General features: G+C 47.4%; 1 protein-coding gene across 1 annotated transcript in view; it reads left to right on the plus strand.

The window, feature by feature from the left end:
* The window catches only part of LOC8038993 (fatty-acid amide hydrolase 2-A), a 99244-nt gene that overhangs the window by 52466 nt on the left and 30323 nt on the right, over positions 1-16455 (plus strand). The window contains exon 2 of the mRNA XM_029972623.4: positions 2005-2224. Coding sequence (XP_029828483.2) covers positions 2005-2224 — 220 coding nt within the window. The remainder of the gene's footprint in view (positions 1-2004; positions 2225-16455) is intronic.

Genomic DNA, 16455 nt, shown 5'->3' on the forward strand with positions numbered 1-16455 from the left:
GCCGCCGAGTATCACGCCTTTCTCTGCTCCATCGAATTTTTTATCACAATAGCCACCCCAAAGAATCACTGCTATCACCTCCCCATCGTATTTTCCCGCGTCTAGATCACCTATGTAAATTACGTCCAATTCGATCAACTGTTTCTCACCAGACTTCCACACTACCATTGGCCGTCGAGGATTGGAATTCACTACCTCATAACATCGTTCCTATTAATGATACTACTAAATTTGTTGAAGCCATTACCCTCTCTTTATCTAACCTACCTAACTAGCTTACAGTGTTATAATTGTGTTTACTGTTCTATTTGTTTTTGTTCTATTGCCACCCCCTTGTATAATGCCCCACGGGCCCTCAAGGAAAATAAATGATGATAATGATATTCTGCGTGGCTATTTTATGTTCACTTTTGTTGCTCACCCCTATTATGGTCCCCGTTGTGAGGACTATTAGTATTGTCAACTAAATAATAAAGAAATAAAATGCGGGGAAGGAACCCAGCGGGACAATGGCTCGGGGCCTGAAGGTCGCGACGTCCCGTTGCCACAGCCGCTAACACAATGAGCCCGAGGCCTCGTCACGCAAAAAGAGAGGGGAACCACCCGAACATTATGGGAACGCACAGTCGCATTATCTTGACTCATTAACCTAGGCTTTTATCAGCTCTCCTGTCTCATCAACTTTGTTTCTTTTCTTTTTTGGCGGGTCTCTATTGTTTTTATTGTCTGGTACCTTTATTTTTTTTTTTCCATTCAGCACAGCTACATCAGCCGCCGTTCCTACAAACACTCCAAAAAAGACTCCCGATTTTTTTTGTTTTTTTTTTGTTTGCGAAGTAATTATGTATTGCGTTTTTCGCCGAGACGCTTTATTGGCGAGCTTTCGCAGCGGATTCCGGGGTCTGTTTAGCGTGCGGTGTAACGTCGTGGTCCGCTAAATTTAGCGGGGAATTCCAGTGTCACGGGAGACTTGGACGTCACGTAAGGCGGCAAGGTCACGTGAAGCGTTTCCGCGTTAAATTTAACGGGCAAATTGTGACCTCACGTAAGATTGTACCCCTTGCGCCAAGGCGAAATTTTGAATGGCGATGGAGAACGATGGTGTGCAGCCGAGTGGGAAGCGCCCCGGCTGTCGCTGCACTTGATTTGCGGGACACGACAAGAGAGAACCGGCAGTTCGTTTCGTTTTCTTCAATAACGTATACGTGAACCCTCTGTGGGCAACCGTTGCAACTGTCCACTTAAAAGGGCTTTTCTGATTTCCTTGGTGTCTTGTCGCTAAGTTCCGGTGGAGCGAAGAGCGGAGTCTGTGAGCGCCGGCAGTCCTCGTAATTTCAGCGCCGCTGTTCTCGAATATCCGTCGTTGTAAAGATATCGACAGGTTGTTTAGCTATATATGAAAAAGAAAGAGTGGATCGTGAGGCGTGACGTGAAAACGAAACCTACGTATATTTAAGGGCAAAATCGATCGAAACTAAAGCAAGTGTGCAGGTGAGCTGGTTTAATACTGACATTGTTACCCAGGGAAAGGGGACAAATAGACAAATACATAGCTCCAAAAGTGGAGCTTTGTGTTTGTCCGTTCCGTATTTTCCCTCATGGGTTACCATGTTAGTAAAATTGGCCTTGGGTGTTAGCGCATCGCCGCTCAAAGCACGAGGAGCGAAAGTTTGCGCTGCAGAAGCCAGAAATCCTGGGTTCAATCTCCACATCCAGCCGTTTCGATCCGAATGAGCATCGTACCGGCTTGCGCTCGTGCACGTACTACTGCGTGATGCGCGTCAAATGGCCCAGGCTAGAAACAATAGCCGCTGTATATGACCTGCTGTCATCTACAGCGTTGACACTCTAGACGCCCACAGGGGCTGACTTCCCGGTGTGTACTCGTACGCACAACACGATTGTCATCGACTGGAAGGATGGTACTTCGGATGAAAGCGTCTCTGCATAGTTGATCGGACGTGTTCGGAGATGGTGGACCGACGTCTTTTTTCGTCCTCCCAGCTGAAGAGCGCCGTCCTGGTGGAGCGGTACATGGCCCGCCTCCGCGCCGTGCAGCCGGTCATCAACGCCGTCGTCGAGGACCGCTTCGAGGAGGCCATGGACGAGGCCCGCGCGGCAGACCGCCTGGTGGCCTCCGGAGAGGTCTCCCGGGAACAGCTGGCCAGGGAGAAGCCCTTCCTGGGCGTGCCTCTCACCACCAAGGACTGCTACGCCGTCAAAGGTGGGGCCACACCTCCCGTTGTCACTGGACGAGGAAGGCAGGACGTGTCTTTTGTAAAGCCCTGCAGAACGCGCTGCAGGCCTTTTGCCGTGCCATAGCCTCCTCTATATTCACAAAGCCTGGCAGTTCCGCGGCGGAGCCATAGAGTGCCCGGTCGCAGATTTGGAGCGCGAGGATCTGGTAGCACAGAGCATCAAAGAGACATTTCTCGGGGAACCTGAACGTCAGCGCACAGCTTTTGCAGTGGCGAGGACCCGAAATACACTTGTTCGCTCGGTAAAAGTGTGGTTCGGCGTCTCGCCGCAGCGGGGCGCCAGTCACGTGGCTCTCCTCTTCTCCGTTGTCTGCCGCTCCGCCTTTTCCATTTCGGCGGCCGCTTCTCGTGGCGATCTGCCAGGCTATGTCAGTATATAGGAGGCTGTGGTCAAGCTTTGTCTGCGCGCTTGACGTGCACGAGACGCTGAAGCGATGTAGAAGGTAGGAAGCTCGCGCTGGGGGCGGGACAACTGACGCTCTTCCCCTTCTTTCCTGCCGTTCTCACCTTGTCAGTTACTATAGACCTTTTCATCCTCCTCTGCATGGGCGCTGCCATCTTGGAGTCACGTGACGCGGCAGCCACCAGGTTGCTTCAGCTTGCTGTTCCGCTCTCCCCTCCGCGCCTTGGCGGATGCGTTGTATTCGGGTTTTTCTTCGCGTTTCACCGTGCTTTCTTGCCGTACTTCGGGAACTGTAGTCCAATACGTCCACTCGACAACTAAGACATTATGCATGAGGGTTCAAATGTCCTTAGGACAACTGAGGTTTGTTTACTAATAGTAGCGGAACTTTTTCAGTAAGAAGCGCGTATATTCATATCACGCATTTTGGATCGGAAGGAGCGCAAGGAGATTATCTGCATTTCCTGAAAGTATCGTTCTTTGTATTCATAATATATTGAAGATTGTTTCCTTTAAAATTTTGAGGAAACTTGCGGAAGAGATAGACAACGAACGTTTAACTTGTATTTTATCTGAGGCTAGAAGTAATAGCACGTCAACATCAGGCGATTTCTTTGTTCATAATATCGCACCTACATGTGTATGTGGTTCTCATTTCTTTTTTGCGACGTAAATAATCGGTTGGTCGGTTTACTTATGAAGTGTAAGAAATTGTATACCGTACTCGCTCCTATTTCGGCAGTCATTTAATTGATTTATGGATTATATTTAGATAACCAGTGCCATCCACATAATTTATTTTAACACAATTTTAACACAAACTTCCCGCTTAAGAAGCTGCCACGAACATTTAACAATAAGGGGTTTTAGAGTAGCGTGAACTAAGAAATGACGTATTTTCTATTTGGAAATCCAAAAACTCGGTTTAGGTTCGGCGCATGCGCAATAATGACGTCGTTTTTTTTTTATTTGCGCACGCTGGTTTTATATTTGCCAGTATCTGGAATCTGCAATATTTGCCGAAAAAAAAAAAAAAGACGTCAGCATAGCAATTACCTGAGTCCGAGATTGTCAATGGCGAATAGAGGTTCACTTTCGGTGGCTGGCGACGCCGAAATTTACAAAGCGAACCTGTTCAAACAAATAAATGTTTGTTCACACAAGTCCGTGAAATGGTTCCAAGCGCTTGAATTCAGTCAAACTTTCCGAGGTATTTCTCCTCCTGCGCCCTTTATTTTTAATTGGCCAATTTTACGGGAGACAAATGGCAGATTTAATTTGACGGGCCTGTCACTTATATCATATCTTGAGTAAGCGAATATTCGTATGAAAATATTTTATTTCCTAGGGCCAATATCGCGAAATGCTGCTAATGAGTTCTTTAGCGGGGTTGATAATTGAACAAATTTCCTACTCGGCCTCTCAAAACACGCTCGAGTGCTGAATTAAAAAAGGGCATGAGACGATACTACTTGTTTATATCAATTATCTGCGTCATTACACGATACGTTTTTAGTCTGCGAAGTTCACTAAAGGTTGAGTGCCCACGAAAACCAAAGAGTGAGTAGTAAATTCGCGAGTTTAACTGTTCTGTTCGATTCAGCACAGTACTAACCAAGCTGTCGATATTCTTCTTTACATTCAGGTGTTAGTCTCTTCAATAGTTTGCTTTCCTCGAAACTGGTGTCACCGGGTACGGCCGTAGACGATGGTAATCTTTCCTGTACATCAGTCAGGCGTTTGGCAACCGACCATAATCAAATCATCAAATGAGTTGGCAAAAAAAAAAAAAAAAAGCCCGCAATTTAGGCTAAAATACGCCTCGTAGTCCTGAAAGTGGTTCAGTACCACTGTTTCATTGGTTGTGTGCTACAAGGAAAAAAATCCTATCGCAAAATAACGCAAAAAGAACGTAAAACAGCAACATAGCCGCGTTCACGTTGAAACCGAAACCAACCAAATTGAAGCAACCTAATGGCGCCGAGCGCATCAGCGGCCTCTATCCGCCGGTGAGGCAACTACTAAAATGAAACGGTCTATAGATGCACGACGAGCTATAGTACGGTGGGCTACAAGGGAGGGCGTGACGAGAGCGAGAGCGGTCCCGCGATTCAAGCCTACGGGAAGTTGCGTAATCTGTATCCGGGAAGCAGTGCCGCCTTGCACTTTACGGCTAGAAGAAAACATGGCCAGCGTGGGCGGATTGAGCATTTTACTGCAATTTATTCTTCAGTCCAAGAATGGGAACACGAGCCCTTATATATATATATTTTCTTAAATATTTCTTGACTGCTCTTTTTATTTTAGAACCCAATTTCCGAAGGATTAACGGTACTTTGCCGTCGTGGCACTTCACCCACCTTGCAGATCGTACCATGGTGATAGTGAAGCACGAAGTGCGGCACGGCTTTCGGTCGCTAGGTGAAGCGAGCGATCAGCACACCTCCCCCTCTAGCCCACCACAGCCGTATAGTGCTGGAGTCTCACCTACCGAAGGTTGGACACAGGAGCTGCGTGGTTGTTGGGCTCGCTCGGTGAGGACACGAGTCTCAACTAGGGATGCCGCGAACTTTTTTCGAATCGAAGTTTCGATGATCGAATCAAGCGGTTCGAAAGGTTCGAAAGATTTCGATTTTTCGAATTGTCTATATCGTAAAATTCGACAGAGGTCGAATTTTCGAACTTGTTAAGCTAAGAAGTTCGACGCTTTTCGAACCGTCGAACTTATTACGCTAAAAAATTCGATCTTTTTCGAACTTTCGAACTTACTGCGCTGCAAGGTTCGATGCTTGTCGAACTTTCGAACTTGACTGACCAAAAAATTCGAGGAATTTCGAACTTTCGAACTTATTTATCAAGAGAATTCGAAAAGTTTCGAACTTTCGAATTCTGAAAAGTCAGAAGTTCGACGAACTTCGAACTTTTAGGGTAAAAGTTCGACGTTCGTCGAACTTCGAAAGACCGGCGGACGGTTTCATTTGATTTCAAGTAGTGGGGTACATTCGTAATTTTTTTTTCTCGAACTTTTACACGCGGTGCTGCGTTCCTTACGAAAGACAATGTCGTTTATTTCAAAGTTCTGGCATGCTTAGGTTTAAAGAAATAAATCCCCGAAGGGGCGAGGAAGGACGACGGGTTTTTGACGATTGTCGTTTGTGCCAGATTTGAAGCAAGCTGCAGCCGGACCTATTTATAGCAGATATGTTATACTTTTTTTAAGAATGATCTATGTATAGCCTAGGTAAGTGCCGTCTTAAGATGTGATTATTGTTATTCAACGTGAGTTTCGAAGAAATGTCCAAACATGTATCTGCACGCAATTATGACCTAAACTTGACATTTATTTTCGTCTAAGTTGTTTGAGGTATCGCATTTAAATTAACACCACAGGCAGTACATATCATTGCCATCTGCAGAATACAAAATAATATATTTATTGTTTTTTCACGTTAAGGAATAAATTAACTCATGGGAGAAGATTTCTAGTAGTGTTCAAGTTCAGCACGTCATTAAAAGAAAACTTTTTTTTCTTTTCGCTTCACGTTCCTGGGACGTGTTTCTTTTAGCCTGTACACATTTTGGTAAAAGAAACTTGTTTCGAAGTTCTGAACCTCTGAATATGCAAGAATAGAACACTTCCGACGAATTCTTGATAGTTTTTTTTTTTCTCCTGCTTTTTATTCCCGCATCTATTCTTTTTTTTTTTTTTTTTTGTTACTATCGGCACAGGTGTTTAGGTCGAAAAGACAGATTTGAACTTCCGAACCACTAAGCATGTGACGAGCAGTGCCTTCTGACAACGAGTTTCTAACCATGACCATCTACGCAACCTTTTATGCAGTGAAGAGCGACAGTAGCTATACATATGCATAAATAATTTCAGATTAAAATAAGCTTGACCACGCCCTCTTTCCCCGTATTGTTTTCTTTAACAGTCCGAAATACCTGCAAGGGAAAGAAAAAGGCTGAAGCCCAGCCCCCCCCCCCCCCCCCCCCACCCTCTTTCTCCCCGTTTTTCCTCTTCCGACGCCACTTATATGGTAGAACGCTCCTCGACTTTTGTCGGCTTTTGTGCTTTTTGCGAGGCGATTCCTCCGTCCCAGAAAATAAACCTCCAGGACAATTATAAACTTCACCGGATAGGATTACTACCAGCGTGCAAGGGGTGGCGAGCTAGTTTGCCATGTCGCTTCAAGGTTTTTCTGAGCCTCAACCTCCTGCTCGCCCCTGGCCGTTTCGAACTGGATGAGTCTCGTAAAACAGTGTGTTCGTGCAATCACTACTGCGTGACGCAGGTTAAAGACCCCCCCCCCCCCTCCTCCCCCCCCGGGGCTGGCGATGACAATTCTGCACTGGCAAATATTCTTCGCAGAATCTAGATATCACACCATGTATCACACCCTAACTTTTCTAAACTTGATTTTGTGAAAACCAGTGAGTCGTGAAAACGTTATTTGAAACTGAAACCGTGGAAAAACTTGAAAATCGGACTTCGAACTTTGAAAACTTGGATTAGAAAGAAATTCAAAATCTTCAAAGTTTTTTTTTTTTTTTTTTTTTTAATTTAGCGTTAAAAGAGAATCGAAATCTTCGAACTTTTCGAACTTTATGCAAAAAGAAATTCGAAATATTCGAATTGTTCGAACTTCATGTCTATAAAAATTCGAAGCGTTCGAAGTTTTCGATTTTTTTTACAAAGAATTTCGAAATCTTCGAATTTATCGAACCTGAAGTAAAAAAATATTCGAAATATTCGATTTCGAACTTTTAGAAACCGTGAAAGCTCCGAAATTTTCGAATTCGAAACTCCGCTGTGGTTAAAAGTTGCGAATTTTTCGAAATCGAACCTCGGTCGGTACGAAAATATCGAAATTTTTCGAAATCGAACCTCAGTTCGCTTCGCAAATATCGAAACCTTTCGAAATCGAACCTAGGGTGGTTCGCGACATCCCTAGTCTCAACCGACGCAGCACACCCTTGTGTATACTCTGCTCGGGCCTTCGGTGGGTGGCGTAGCAACTCTACCATTAAGGCCTCGTTGTCTAGGTGGTGGTGTCGGGTGGACCCGCTCTTCTCTCTACCATACGTCGCGAAGGCGGAACCCGCCGCTTCGCGCGCCGCGGCGTGGCGACTACTTCGGTCCGCCAAGCCCTCCTTTCCCGGCTTTGTGTTTCTGACGGTAGATCGCGTAGCCTTATTCCGACAGTGAACCACGCGAGCTTGAACGCGACAAATTCGTGACCACCCGATTCAACAGGGATAGCCACAAGAATAATCATCATAATTTCGGGTATTTCTTTGTTTTATGTCGAGGACTGATCGAACTGAAGCTATGGGTAGGGTGTACAGGGGAACTGGGAGGTGCGCCGACCGCGTCGGTCTCTCCGTAGGAGCTGGGTGTCGTGGGGCCCAATTCTGCCGCAGCGGCCTGGAATGGCGCTGCCTGTCACACCGGGGCTCTGAGGCCGGTCGGGCAGCGATTAGCGAGGCTGGCTTGGGGTGTATTGGTGTAACTAGTTCTTCTTGTTTTGCGTTGGTGTGTGAAGCGATACAATAGTGTGTGGCTGCTGGCTGTGCCGAAGGGACAGGGGACTCACAGCCATGTCAAATACAATGTAGAAAAAGACAGCGCGGTGGTGTTTTGTGACGAGGTACACATGCAAAGAGAAACGCTCCTTGTTTCGGACGTTGAGCGAGGCCTCTTTTTTCGCGGAATTGAATCGTCTGATTCCAAGGAAAAATTCCACTGCGCCACGCGATTGGATTTCTTTCTGAAGGGAGGAAAAAAACTGATACGAACAAAGATAAAAGTCTAAGAATGTGTGACTTGTCAGAGAAAGCAAATTTATTCAAGTGATATTGCTCTTCAGTATAGGGGGCAGTTCGATTTGCTCCATTTATCTTGCCAGTCTTTGTGTTTATTTTCATATTATGCATGCTCACTAGATGAAACCAATTCATACATTTCCTGGTTTGCTAGGTTTGAAAGAGAATGCAGAAGCTCGGTTGCAATAATCCATGCTACTCACAAAAAAAAAAAAAAAGACATTAGAACAAAAACTGAGTATTTAAAGGTCTGCAAAATGTACAGCTGCGGAAAAGATAATTAAAAGAGATTGGACACTAAGGTGGAGGGGAAATCATCGCATATCATATCATATTCAAAATTCGATTTCTAAATGTTGGCATTTAAAGGCAGATAGACAATAGACCTTTTCCGAAATTCAGTGCCGTCTGGTGGCTGAAATGGCGGTTTAACTTTTGCCGTACACATGGCGACAATGAACCTGTAGACTGCCGTATTTTATCGGGGAGCGTCACTTTAGCAAGTCAACGGAAAACGAGGATGTCTCCACTGTAAAGTTCTTTTTCGATCATCTCTTTCAGTGTCGATGGCCACAAAGGAGCAATCAGTCAGAACGAAGCGCCAACTCAGATAGACGCCTCGGTAAAGTTTTATACATCAAGGGGCTTTGAAGTCGATTCTGTGCTACTAACAAATTAACTGGGCCCGGGTTATAGAAATGAACACTTACGCAGCTCTTGCATTCAATTCCTGCATCGCAACTTGCCAACGTCTCGAATGAATAGGCCTCGAATCCTCAGCTTAGAAGTATCTTCAACATGTTCCTTCATGAGTAAACCGAAGGCCGCCATTAGTACGGCACATATGCCATTTCTCAGATGATGGTAGTGATCAAAGTGGCCAGACTGAATTTCGGAAAAGGTCTATTATTCCTCTATAACAGCAAAATGAAAAGAAGAATTAAAGAAGCGAGGTTATGTAAGCAAGTGACTGTTCCAAAAGTCATTTGCACTTTGAATATAAACTTCTACCGCTCGCGCAAGCCACACATTTCCACAGGGGTGTGAGATAGGATGGAACTTGTTCTTTCTTAGCAGGCAAGAACAAACGAAGAATACGACCATTTTCTGCTGCTGCGACCACAAGGCCTCTGTCAGCCGTCCGATGGCCGCGCCCTGCCCCACAGCGCCCTCACCGGCGTGCTTGCACATCGGATCACACCTACACGCTAGGATGGGCTAGAAGGGGAGGTGCGACGATCGCTCGCTTCGTCCAACGGGATAACATGGCAAGGCTGTTGAGCACGCAGCGTCTTAGCATCGATATGCCCGCAGCAGCGCCACAACGGCACACCGCCGCACTGTGAACACTAAAGGAGAAAATGTCTTCACCGTTGAGCACAATCGTGAAGTGCCGCATGATGGATCTTTCCTCGGAATGCAGCTCGCTTAGTGATAACCTTGTTTCTGAGCATTTGTCGGCTTCAAGTATAGCCCGCTCCCATGTTCCAGCTCTTTTGGGACACCAAACGACGTCGCCCCCTCTGCCTGCAGATCTCGAGGATACATACCGATGTCTTGCAGTCTGGGACGCAACAGTGGTTTTGACGCTCTCGTTAGGCATAGCGAAATTCTGCACTGAGGCTATGGTGAGTCGCCCTTTTCGGAGGCGCTACGGGAAACGGCGAGTGTGTCACTGGGGCGCGTGTTAACCCCCCCCCCACCTCCCCCCTTTAAGCCGCTTCGCGGCGACAGTCTGTGGAAGCCTCATTAAAAAAATATATCAACCCACCTGGCCCACCTGTACACGCCCTTCGCGGCGCCTCGCCGGCGTCCAAGCCCCGCTGTTAACCATTAATTGCACCTTCGGAAAGGGAGTCCCAGCTATGGTGGGCTTGTTAAGACCCTCGATGTATTCTTTCTTTCACCTTCGGTTCCCTGCAGCGCAGGGAATAGAAGGTGAAAGAAGAGTTGAGAGGGGCAGAGAGCCACTTATCGATGGCTCTCTGCCCCTCTAAATTCAGCTAGAGCTCCGCACGATGAATCATTGAGTCACTTTCGCAAGCGCCATCGTCATACCTCCCCCTTCTAGGTCCACCATGGCGAAAGAGAGAAATTCAACGAGAAAACTCTCAATGAATTATTGGGTCAACCGTGGGGGATCAGATTATGAATGTCAGTTGAAGGGATCTTGCAATCGTGTTGGGGCTGCTGGTTTCAAATTTGTGCCAATTTATTGATCGATCAACTTGTTTACGATAGTCGCGGACCTCATTGTGCTCGACTGTAAAGCTGGCTCTTGTGCAACTTCGGGTGCACGCTCAAGATCGCAGAGGCACGCTAGGTGCCCGTCATTGGTTGGCCGCGTAAACTGCTACAACATGGCTGCGTCCCGCTCTTGGACGGCAGTCCGTTGTCGTTGGACCAACAGAACGGCTAGGCGGCTGTGGTGGTACGGGGCAGATTTCTTGGAAAGACGCGTTCTTATATGGGCGCGCAGCACAACAAAAGCATAACAAATTGGTGCGATAGTGACTCTCGTACCGTTGTCGCGACACAATACCTCAGGACTTCTTTTTAATGTAAATTCAATCATGTAAAGTGTTAGCTGCGCCAGCGCTAAACTGTGTCGTCCTATTTCGCTACTCACTTTCTAAGCTGCGTTTTCTACACTCAGCAGCGACGAGTACTAGGTGTACTCGATGAGTTGTTCGTGTGCCTCCCGTACGAAACCGTTGTCCATGTTTTGCAACTTTCTCGAGTTAAGAATACCCCCTGAAACTAGAATAAGCCACACTCGAGGTTCAACCATCAACTCTTTTCGAGGGTGTTACGTTGGCGAGAAGGATGGCTAGTTGGGCTAGTTGGTTTTGCATCATGGTGTAATACGCCAAAACAACAGGGACAAAAAACGAAGATAGAACCAGACAGGACGCGCGTCCTGTCTGGTTCTATCTTCGTTTTTGTCCCTGTAGTTTTGGCGTATTACACCACGTTGGCGAGACTCGAGGAAGAGACACGCGCTCGTAATGGCGCATGCCTTCACAAGCGCCAAGGTTCGCAGAGTCCTCGCTTCGAGTGGTCATAGTATTGAGCAAAACAAACTGGACGTTGTAAATATTTACGCAGCGAGAGGTTGTCTTTTACTTTAAGATGCGGTGGTTTAATGCTGTCGAGGAGCAATTTAGCCAGGGCCGTGAAGGCCGGTTCAGAGCTTTGCGTTTCACTGTGCCCGACCTGCCTTCCACCACGCTTGTGGCGTGGACCTCGGTTGCCATTGCAACGATCTCATAACCAGTCGTATTCGGTCGTAACGCAGTCAGTCAGCGCACACACGGATGTATGAACCAGCATCAAGACTGCTAACTTGGGGTATTCATACGGGACCGCACGCCGCTGGGATGCTCGTTCATGTGGAAACGTTGTGGGGGCGGGTATTGGACCCAGGAGTTACCGCTGGGCCCTGCAGCGTGGACACGCGCTCGCCGCCGTGGTCCCTTTTACATGTGTCGGCGATCGAGTACCGAGCCGGCACTAAAAACGATTAGCACGAGTGATTGACGTCCGAAGCGATAAAATTGCGACACACGGCGCTGCTTTGTCGCCAACGCGTAGATTTGGTCCTTTACGGTACTTTTCAGTTTGGCGTCTTACACCACCGGCGACGTTCAAACGCCTAAAAAAAAAAAAAAAAAAAAAGAGATATCGTCGCTCTCCACGAATGATCCCCTTGTGCACGGTTATGCGCGGCCGGTGAAAGTCCGACGCGGAGGAATGGTGGTTCGGAAGCGCGCTTTGCGATCGGCTACTATCTGCCGACCTTTCCCGTGCTGCGAAGATAACGCTCACCGGGCAATCTCGTCCCCGCTCTGTTTGTGGGATTGCCGCGTCAGGTGTCGTACTTTTGTCGTCCCGCCGGTCGCTACCTCGTGCAAATATCTTTTTTTTAGTGCCGACTGTAGGTTGGGAACCCAAGGCCACGTTGGGAGGAGAGAGAGGGAGGTCTCTGAACGGAGTCACCTATCCAAGGAGAAAGTGTGCCGAAGGTTAGCTTTCTTTCCTGACGAACGCCGTGAGATATGGCAAAGCGAAGCAAACCGTTGTTATTCACGCACGCATGTTTTCAAGGGACTTTAGGAGCACCAACCCGACAGCGCTCCTACCGGGTGCTGCGCGAAGCCCGAGAGGAATTTCGACCCCCTTTCTGGCCTCGTCCCGGCTCTTTCTTTTTTTACCGCGTTTGAAGCGTTCTTGTCTGAGCGAGGGGCTTCTCCCTCGATGCACTCTCGCTGCGGGAAAGCGAGAGGGCCAAAGCAGCGACCACGCTCGGTTGACCCTATGCTAGGGAACAACTTTTCTTGGCATTTTTGAAGGAGAGGATGACAGCTCCCGCACAACTTTATTCAGCGCTCGAAATGGGAGAGGGTACGCGTGCCCGTGCCCTTGACTGCATTGCCATAAAAATTGTCCCCGAGATAAGCGCTCGGCCGTGAACGAGTAGTGGCGCCGTTTTCATGCCCTCGATGATCATTTTTAACGTGACTTTTGCTGTTCCGATGACCGGTTTCTGCGTACATTTTTCACTCTCCGATGTTTGTTATGGCGTCGGGAATTTACCAATCACATTCTTCAGATTGACTTTTTTTTTTCTTTTCACGAAACTTTAGGACATCAGATTTCTTGATTGCCCGCAAAGTGAATGCATTGCTAGAAAAAATAACTCAAACTGTAAGATGCGGTCTAGACCAACGCCACAGACAGAATTTCCTTGTCCTAGCGTGTGCGGCAAAATGTATGTATCTATACTGTTATCCCTTTGGCACTGAGATAGGAATGTTACATAACTTAAAAAAAAAAGGAACACAAAGAGAAGACAAGACACTTTTTTACGCTCCACATAGTCAACAAAAACAAACAGCTGCAGTATACAAAATAAACTAGACACTTCTTTCGCGCCGCATAATCCCCCCCCCCCCCCCCCACAAGAAAAAAAACAACAAAAACAACAACAACAACGCTGTAACGCAGGACTATGCTCACCAAGCGTCGTAAAAATAACACGTATATGAATCACGTGCAAGCCTGGAAATGCAAGTGTAAACTCTCTCGTTTCACAGGGCGGCTGCCAGTATACGTTAACAAAATTAAGCATAATCACGAGGTTAGCTACCATTTAATGCGCACTTCGTATAGGCAATTTAGTGCACGTCGACGTTGTAACTTCTCTTTCTTGAGGCAGAGTCTTCCACTCTGATATTGAACAGTCTGCCTGTTGGGCTTACTGGCCGGACAAATAGACCACGAAACAAAAATGACGTCATCACCCGCAACATCAACCCCTCGCACTCGCACACGAGCTCCACTTGAACTATCACAACCATATTTCTTTCATCTGTGCCATATAATTGCATAATTATTATACGGGGTGCCGCACGTCTTCATGGTACGGGCGACTTGCCTTTCCGCAATGCCGCGGCTCGTCCGAGCAAAAAAAAAAAAAAAAAAGTATCACTGTCGGCCGACGTGTCGTAGGACGTGCTTCGACTCTGTATTAATCAACTCTGACTTTCCCGGGGCGCGGTGGACATTTTCCTAGGGTGCCTACGTGTCTGTCTCAGGGGGAAGACATCCTTTGTTGCGCACAATGGGCCAGCGCGTGACGGGCTGGCGCACTTAGTGCGTGACAGATGTGCCGTAAAATAGGCGTTTAACCGACGCCACGCGCTCGAGCTGAATCATACCAGTTTGCGTGTGCTTCAAAAGACACACACACACACACAAAAAGAAAACAAAAGAGATTGGAAAGAAAAAAATGGTTGAGATGTCACCACTCAAGCAAAAGCGCGTGTATGATGGCACTCACCTCGATGGATGGATGAACACATCTCATGCACTGAGGTCACACCGCGTACTTTTGGCCACCATGAAAGGGAGAGAGAGAGGGTTAAGAAGCTGCTTTTGTGGGAATTTCGAGTGACGGGTTCATCTCCTCTAATCTTCTAGGAGGAGAATAGCGACGTATGGGTAAATCTGGGAGACACGAAAGTGGGCCCTGCTAAGAGGGGAGCTGCTCTTCCCCTCTTGTCTGATGGCCGTCGGAGCGCTCTTTAAGCGACGTCATGTGCGAGCCATGCATACGGCTGAACCCTTTAAATGGGGCGGCGGTTTGCTCCACCTAGCCAAAGATTCGCATTCAAATGAACTAATCTCCGATGAAATTCGTAATCAGTGGAGAAGGGAAAAACAGTCTCATATCACTATTAAGCACGAGCCTTCATCTACCATTCTCCACAAAACTTCTTTCTTCCCCCCACCTATGCCACCAGTCCGATAATCTGTGCTCGGTGATTGCGTCTATTTTTCCGTCGCGGCCCTTAAAGCCCAGAGCCTTCACTAAATCAGTATCACCCTGAACAACTGCAGGGCGAAGCCCTTTGCAGTAAACTGTGAAGTGTTCAGCCGACTCCTTTTCGTCCCCAGATGCCACACACACCGTATCTGTGTCCTGATATGTCGCTCTGTACACCCTAGTTCGTAACGCCCCCGTCCTGGCCTCAAACAACGACGATCTTCCCTGAAATTGTCTTACATACTTTTTTTTTTTAGCAATATGAGTCGATATCGTTTGCATCCTTGCTACCCATATTTCCCTCTCCGCTGCTTTAACTCTCTTCTTAACTGTCATTTCCTGATTTGCGCCGTTATTGTCCGACAGTTTCGACCTGCGTTTTCTCGTTCGCTTTCTCCACTTTGTGTGGACGCCCTTCCTGTACAAACAGCCAAAAACTCCGCGTACTCATAGCTCCTCCTGCATGTACCTTATGCGGTGTTCACACGAGAGAGAAGGCCCCGGACGAAGCTGCTTGACGTCAGCCGGCGAGGCGTGTCTCCTCGCATCCGACGCGGAGCCTGCGTCCGAGTCGAGGAGTGTTTGTACTAGAGTGCCTTCATATGAAGGCAGCCTAGTTTGTACCGTATGAACTCCTGCGCGCCTCCGTCGCGCAGCTCGACGTCACCGTGTCGCCTCAGAAAGGCGTAACGTCAGCATCACGTGACGCGCACTTCGCGGGGCAAAGTGGTGTAATTTTCTCTGGTGTGAATGCCCCATTCAGGGGCCTTCACGCGGAGAAGAAATCCCTTTCTTTACTCCCCGGGATGCGGATCACGTGGTAACAACGTCACGCTTTTGCGCGGAGCCGAGCTGAAGTAGACATCCGAAGGGGAGGGGAAAGCTCTTACTGGGGCTGCACAAACACTCCCCGCTTTGGCGTGGGATGTCTTTGCAACTGGCGATATTTTCTTCGCGTGTCTGGCAACTTTGCGGATTTTGCTCAGCGAGATACCAGCGGTGGCATCTGGATTGCCTAATTTGTTGTGGCTTGCGCTGTTGCGCATGTCGTCCGAGGCACCCGAAGGAGTCTTTGATATTTATCAATGCCGTCGTCCTCAAGACGTACGACTGGTTTTTGATTCCACGTCATTTGTGTTGCATCCACCCATTCAAGATACATCTTTCTTTTAGCAGGAAGCAGTTCGTCGTCTTCTGCATCTAACAGCGCTTCTGCGCCATAACCGCGTTTCACCGTTTCATGTTCGCCTCCATTTTTCCACCCTCGTCAGCGGGCACCGAACTCTGTTGACGAGAGTGCGACCGCTAAATAATAATAACTTTGTTCACCATATCACATATGGTGGGAGCTGGAGAAAAAAGCTGACAAAGCAGCTTGACGGGTCTCCAACCCCCTGAACAGGTACACAGCGGGGCCAAGTTACATACAAGCAAGAAAAAAAAAAGCAACGGCAAAAATAAACAGAAAACATCCACAAAACGCTGTTATGGTAAAACAAAAAGATGACTAACAAGCCGTCAACTTCACAAAAAAAAAAAAAAAAATTGCATGAAGACTAGACGACTGATAAACAACATGTTTATATAAAAAGTAGATAGTCACGTAACTCACGCGGGCTAGAAGATAATATATCAATATT

The sequence above is a fragment of the Ixodes scapularis genome, unplaced genomic scaffold, assembly GCF_016920785.2.
Source record: "Ixodes scapularis isolate PalLabHiFi unplaced genomic scaffold, ASM1692078v2 PGA_scaffold2__306_contigs__length_199485367, whole genome shotgun sequence".
NCBI lineage: Eukaryota > Metazoa > Arthropoda > Arachnida > Ixodida > Ixodidae > Ixodes > Ixodes scapularis.